Consider the following 7,742-nt stretch of genomic DNA (forward strand, 5'->3'; position numbering starts at 1 on the left):
TTGGGCATTGGAAGATAAAGTTTGACAGATTTGTGAACGTAATGCACGCTGTTTTGAAATAATTGTACTCGGCTCCCAATGAACGTTGTTATTCTTTAGTATCTTCTTTGTGAGCCCAATTTCACAAATTTTAGAGACAAGGTAAGAGGTCATCATAAGTGTTCTAAGTTAACTAGTTAAGTGAAAGACTTTTGTAGCTAAAATTAAGACACAATTGCTTATAATGAGTTATAAAATCCGAATTATTCAATATACTTATTTGGTGGCTAAATAATAAACAGATTTCATGATGCAAGGCCTATTTTTTTCCCTCAAATTGGAGCATCATCCGTTTCATTCAGCCCAAAAAACAGAGTCTTATTCATCATCTGCCCAAGAATGGCTTTACTAGAACGCAAATTTCAAGAAATGGATCATCTTTGTTAAGGCCAATATTTTAAGAAATGACCCAATTATGATAAACATAATTTTAATCAAGCCAACCCTATTACTTTAACCAGTTTTGGTTAAATAATATAAACCCAAGGACCCCTCTCTTTAAGATACCAAGCTTGTAATAATTTATGGATGGACATGAGTTTCCATTTTAAATGTTCATCAGTTGAGGCCTTTTTTTCCCCCCTTCTCTCTGTTATTTTTTCGTAGAAAGAAATTGTTGCGAACAAGAATGTCATATGCTTCATAACATGCTAAGGAGAAATTAATTTGTACTCCAAAAAAAATTAATAAAAACGAAAGCCCTTCGATTGTTATCCCTTTGTTGTGGGTCATGAGAAGGCAACGTATACCAAATACCCTGAAATCATTAGACCAAATCTAAGAAGAGGGGAGCTAATCGTTGTTTTTCAGATTTGATGGAAGGTTAGTGAAATTGTCACAAGTCTCAAAGTGACTTGCACTGACCGGAAGAGATAGTGAGGCAGACAATTTGTTCACCTTTTAATACCATCCGGGGAAAAAAAAGAAGCAAAAATTCTAGTTGTATGTGATTTTAGAGGTTATGTGTGAGATTGAAATCTTGTTCCATGCTTCAATATTACACAAAGTTTGCTCTTCGCACAAGCTTATGTGACACTTAGACATCCATGTGTAAACTTCTCTGTAGGCTACAAAATTGTGATGAGCATGCAAGTGCAAGATTTTATTTGCATATAATCTGAGGTTGTTAGCCATGTAATGCACTGAAATATGAGGGGAAATACTGAAATATTGTTCCTCAAACTTCAATTGCAAATTTAAATTTTCTTTTTCAATTTCAATGTGGTTTGAATATTTTCAAAAAATTATTATCTAGAAGAAGTTGTAAGAAAAAGAAGGTGCAAATGGTTCTCCAAACTAGATCTTGTACCCCTTCATTCGAGAGAGAGCACAATTAAAATGGGAAGAAATTTACTTAACATTTTATTCGATTTGGGAACTCATAGCCACATTAGTAGATTGATCTCTGGCGTAAGCAGCCAGGACTACATTTCATCTCTCAGTAGATAATGAGAGGAACTCATGCGACAGCATGGGATTTTTTCACGGACTTGGTTGTATAAGTCAGAGGATCGCCGTTAACATAAGGCCTGATTGCTCGACTGTAGTTTTGGTCATAGAATGTGCTCCAAAGCATGACCCCTCCATAGTTGGGATAGCTCTGCACAACGGGAAGAATCTGACTAATTAGCACTTCAGGTGGGATGTAACCGCCACTATATGCTGCTTGAGGGTCTGCAGGTAATCCCAGGAATAATTTATTAACGCCTGGATAGGGAGCCCATTGATCCCAACTGGCAAAGAGTTTACTGGGATCGCCTGATGTATACTGACAAGGAGGATTGTTGTAAAACTGCACCCACACGTAGTCAAAGAGGCCAGTTTTGATAGCAGTGTCAAGATAATGGTCAGGAATGGGACATTGTGGTGCTGCAGATAGGTACACCTTTCTCTCTGGAGTGCTGTATCCCGAGAGTGCCCGGGCGAGATCATCCCAATACAGGTTCGATCCAAGTTCGATATCAAAGTCTATACCATCCAAAATAGCATCACCAAGTGGACGAGAGGATGATTGACCCCCCAAATAATTGTTCCAGAGATAGGCTGCAACATTGCGAGCATCTTCGGGAGAAGCCAGGATTGGTCCTCTTCCTGTCCCAGGAGAACCTCCACCAAGAGAGAGGAGCACTTTGATGCCCAGGCTCTGGCAAACTTCTATCTCAGAACTCAGGAAGGTGCATGGGCTTGGGATACAGTGGCCAGCTAGGTTCAGTTCCGGTGTTTGGCCACTGCCAAAGGATACCAGAAAGGCAATATTTACATAGTCATAGTAGCCACTACGGCAGGCCCCTTCCAGGCTTACTTCATTGCCATTTTGGCCCCAGTAGACTGCGATTCCAGCGCCTTCTGAGGACCTGGTCAATGAAGATATCATCAGCAGGGATATTATTGCTAAGAACAGAGGTCGTAAACAGGCAGCCATTTTTTTTCTTTTTCTCAGCTATTTTTGCAGATTTATTTGGAGGTCAAATTGGTTGCCCAAAGATGGACCCTTTTATAGATGATTCAGACTTACGGCAATAGTTCTAAGAATATTTACCATACCGCGTTTTACCAGAAAACGTGAAATGTGTGCCTTTTGCCAGCGTCGAACCAACCATGGCTCAGGTCTTATTCTATATTTAATCTAGAAAATCAAATGAATCGGTCAAATTCCATTAAAAATTGATAGCATCATTCAAAATCGGTAAAAAAAAAAAAAAAAAAAGGCCTTTGCACTGATTTTTCACCAAAAATTTCTTTCTTGTTTATATATTCATTTTATTCAAATAATTTAATATTAAAATAAATAAAAATATATAAAGTTATTAAACAAAGGTTGAACCGCAAAATTAATTGAATCGTGAATCGAAAATTCATCCAGTTCACTTGTAGGTCCGGATTTCAAAATATTGCCTTTTGCTGTATTTTCATGCTTGGGAGCACTGATTGGATTGGCCTGACCATAATTATTAGAGTCATTTTCTAAAATAGTTGCTTGAATTATCCAGGACGATACACAATGGACAACAGTAGTAAACCTTTTTGATTATTGTATCCGTTTGGCAAGTGAATTTTTTTAGGTATTTATTTAAAATTTTATTGTAACTTACTGTAAAAGTTTTTTAAAAATTTTTTGAAGTGTGTTTTTTTTTTAATATTTTGAAGTGTATAGTTTAAAATTTTTGAAAATTTTTTTTGAGATTACTGTAGTTAAAATTTTTAAAAAATTTATAGCAAATAAACTTGATAAAAAAACTTGAGCGCCAAAGAAAGCGAGGAAATCTACATTCTACAAGTGCCATTATTGATATTGATTTTTTTTCTTTTGCAGAGAAATGGGAAATAGTGAAGGATGACTTCTAGGTTTGCGACACGTTTTATCGAAATCGAGGTGGACCACGTGCTCTTTATTCAATCGTCACATGTCCACCAACACATATTCCAACCCACACGAAAAAATTTATTGTTGCGACTCTTGAATTGATCATAAAGTCTCGATGCAGCGGCCTAGACGATACCGCTAAAGATTGTGTTTTTTTTTTTTTCTTGACGGAGTGGGTGTCCGAATCAATCTTTACGAATCCGACTAATTTCACTACGGTCCGGATGGAGAAGCCCCATCCCCCGAACGCGTTAACAGCGGGACTCGAACCCTGATTGTCAGGAAGGTCGCCATACCCTAAAGAGGGAGCGGACCGCTCGACTTACCCCGTGGAGGCGCTAAAGATTGTGTTGGTCAGTGATTATTATGAATTTTTGTCAGCCAAGTAATTTTGGGTACACCTTAATCTGTAATAATAATCGAGTCCAATTCACCCAAAATTCTGCAAAACCAAAAACTTGTAAAGGCATGCTATGCGTTAATTAGGTTGGGTTGATTGATTGAGTAATTGGCCAAGAAAGCCACCCAACGGCAGAACATGTAAATCAAAATTGATGACTAGGTCTAAACAGACTGTTGATTATTAGAGAATAGAGATGCATCTAGAAAAGAAAGTGAATCCCTTAGAAAGAGTTGCAGTTTACTTCTCCATTTTATGACTTATGTGTATAGGTAGTCCCCAAACTTTTGACTTTGGCAAATATGGTCCTCGATGGTTCGAATTTTGTACAAATTTAGGATAATTGACAGAAAATCAAGATGGCAAAGTTCAAAATCAAATTCTTGTAAGTCAAAAGTTTTGACTTGGCATTGTTGATCATAATGTTGAAGTTTCAATTAAGATGGTTTCTTAAAATTTAAATAGTGGTATTAAATGAGATACAAATTATATCGAAATTACAATATATGTATACTAGAGAATTGAATAATAAATAACTTAGAAAAGCTAATTAAATCTATTTTTAATTTCTATTGCTTGCCCTAACATAATGTTGAAGTTTCAATTAAGATGGTTTCTTAAAATTTAAATAGTGGTATTAAATGAGATACAAATTATATCGAAATTACAATATATGTATACTAGAGAATTGAATAATAAATAACTTAGAAAAGCTAATTAAATCTATTTTTAATTTCTATTGCTTGCCCTAACAAAATTTATTGATTTCTTTTTTCTCAAACTTGGAAAATACGTTGAGGTTATTTCATTGAGTGTTAAATATAATCGTTGATGTTGCACTTAAGACTCTGCTCTACCATCAAAACCCCAGCTTAGATAGCCCCTGAGGTTCTTTCCCGTCAAGAATATGATGCCAATGTAATTTGTCCTATAATTATTAGCTTTAGACTAATTGGATGACTGACGTGTCATCAATTTTTCCTTAAACAGGGACACTTTTGATAAAAGTTGAAATGGTAATTACCCTTTGAATAATTAATTTTTGCACAAATTATAGACTTGTTGAAAATTTATCTGTCCCAACTCTCTTGAAGTAACAACTAGTCTTGGTATAAGTTTGTTCGCAAATGTTTTATCCATATAATGACAATGTTGTTAGACCCAAACCCGGACTAACCGGTCTGAATATGAACTGACCTTCTCCCAAAGATGATTAGTAGCGTAAAATCACTTTGATTAAAAATTAGTCAAAATCGTCAAAAATCAGCCAAACTAGTGACCCGATTCAACTACTTGACTCAATTTTCAAATTTTTTTTCTTGTTTTCTCGAAACATAATTTGAGTTACCTATATTGTAAAACTTTCATTTATTAACAGAAATAAGAAAATGGCGCTCACTTTGTGTAAACATCAAAATCACTAACTTCCCTCAATGATTTCTAAATCAAAGGTTTTCATCCATATCATCTTATTAATTTATCATTAGTGATTCTAGCTTGCATTATAAAGTCATACTAGAAATTTGCCCATGCCTTAGCACGGTCTTTTTTTAAAAAAAAATTATTGTGAATTTATACAAATATGGATAATTTCAGGGAAAAATTGTAGAAACGTCCCCTGAGGTTTCTGACACTAGCACTCACCTCTCCTGCAGTTTAAGAAATAGTATTGATCTCCCTTGAACTTACTGATTTTTTGCATATTCAGTCCAAGCTGGAAAAAATGCCATTAAATATTGTTTTAAGGAGCGAGATGAGAAATTTGTGCCAAATTTGCCTTTGTGCTACATGCCAAGTAGTATTAGCAAAGCAAAGGAATGACAAAACATTATAAAGCAATTAACAATTAATAAACTTCAAGGGGTGTAGTTTATGGACAAATGGGCATTACCTATTCAAAATACTAGCTATCTTTGGGCATTTTACTCTTAAGCATTTAATTTATGATAAATAAATACATCAATGTTTGTAAGTAAAATTCAAAAAGTGTTACAGTAATATTCTTACAAAAAGAAAACTGGTAGGTTATCTATTTAATATAAATTAAATATTTTTAAAAAAAGAAATGGCCCATAAAGTATTTACTCTTTATGGCTTTTCTTCATTACATGAAAAAGGTATTGGCGCTCTTTATGGGCATTTTACTGTAATTTATGTTAAATACATAAATGTTTGTAACTAAAATTGAAAAAGTGTTACATTAATATTTTTATGAAAGGGAAACTGGTAGGTTTTGTATTTAACATAAATTAAATATGTGAAAGTAAAAAAAAAAAAAAAAAATTGCCCATAACATACCAACTCTTTATGGATTTCGTCCATTACATGAACAAAATACTAGCTATTTATGGGCATTTTACTCTGAATCATTTAATTTATATTAAATATATAAATGTTTGTAAGTAAAATTCAAAAAGTTTTACACTAATATTTCTACAAAAGAGAAACTGGTAGGTTTTGTATTTAACATAAATTGAATATGTGAAAGTTAAAAAAAAAAAAAAGAAATTGCCCATAACATACCATCTCTTTACGGGTTTCCTCCATTACATGAACAAAGAATCATTTAATTTATGTTAAATACATAAATATTTGTAAGTAAAATTTAAAAAGTGTAATACTAATATTTTTACGAAAGGGAAATAGGTAGGTTTTGTATTTAACATAAATTAAATATGTGAAAGTAACACTTACAGGTGGTTTAATTAGTTACTTAATTTGTTGACAGTAAGCAAGGTTTCTTTTGCAAAATTTGTTCATTAGATTTCTCCAAATAATTAGGATATAAAGGTAAATTTCCACAATCTTTTGTTAGCAATAGGCCCCAATTTAAATTTTTATAATGACCACAAACCTAGAACTATATATTCACATTTAATTAAGTAGAAAAGATCTAGCAATTCATTTTTTCATCAATAAATATTTAGTTTCCAACAACATCGATAATTCTGTCAGTATAACAATTAATTCTCTTTTTTACACTAAGTTAATTCAAAATGAAGGGAAGAGATGATGAACAATTTAAATACTAATAAGCAATATGGGGATGAAAGGAAGTAATTTATGGAATATGTAAGATTTTAATAATTGTAATTTGAAAAGGTTTTACTATAATTCTATGTAATAATTTGATAGAAAGCAGATATGATTAACATAAGATTAGTTATTTTTTAAAAGTTATTTTAGGTATCATTAAGATAAGATTAGTTCATTTTTAAATTTATTTTAAAATTAGGGATAATTTTTAAATATATAATATAATATTCAATATAGGTAAAACCCGAATGACCATTACCTATTACTTCTCTTCAATTAAGCATGCCACATAGGAGTGACAAACACTCTAATTAAAATAGCTACTTTCATATATATATATATATATATATAGATTCCCAACAAAAAGATCTCAAATTGGGTATGATTGTTTTAATTTAGTTTTTAAGTACTTTTGGAAAATGGACATATTTTAGACATGAATTCATATTTTTATATATAATTTTTAGGTGTGTATTTGATTGCAACCTAATATTGTTGTAACATTTTGATGGTTGGCCGAATATAACCAAGAAATAAATTTCAATATTTCTGAAACTTATAAAAATATAAAATAATAATGATATCATGCTAACCTTAGAGAATTTTTGAGAATGGTGTAACTGATCCGACTAGTTGACCCTTGACCCAGTAGTTTAGTTGCAGTAGGTTATAATGGTTATAATTGGATATGTCATCTGAATGTTTGACAAATCTATGTATATACCTGGAAGGAAAATACTGAAAATGTCACTATGAAAATGATTAAAAAAATGGTACTAATCACATTATTTCTCAATTTGACAATTCAATCTTTATTAATCAATAAGTAAAATGGGCTAAAGTGATAAAGTTGTAATGAGGTGAATAATTTTAATACAGGACTAATCAAATTATCCAAATTTA

General features: G+C 32.4%; 1 protein-coding gene across 1 annotated transcript; it reads right to left on the bottom strand.

Annotated features, from left to right (window-relative positions):
* Positions 1–1,378: 1,378 nt before the first annotated feature.
* LOC113690103 (hevamine-A-like) lies at positions 1,379–2,512 on the bottom strand. The gene has a single exon (XM_027207922.2). It carries the CDS (start codon positions 2,459–2,461, stop codon positions 1,499–1,501), a length of 963 nt encoding a protein of 320 aa, XP_027063723.1. The 5' UTR covers positions 2,462–2,512; the 3' UTR covers positions 1,379–1,498.
* Positions 2,513–7,742: the final 5,230 nt, after the last annotated feature.

Source organism: Coffea arabica, chromosome 5e (assembly GCF_036785885.1).
Source record: "Coffea arabica cultivar ET-39 chromosome 5e, Coffea Arabica ET-39 HiFi, whole genome shotgun sequence".
In the NCBI taxonomy this organism is placed as follows: Eukaryota; Viridiplantae; Streptophyta; class Magnoliopsida; order Gentianales; family Rubiaceae; genus Coffea; species Coffea arabica.

Bases quoted from the DNA above. Each gene is read 5' to 3' on its own strand.
- LOC113690103 (XM_027207922.2), bottom strand. From the start codon at position 2,461: ATGGCTGCCTGTTTACGACCTCTGTTCTTAGCAATAATATCCCTGCTG.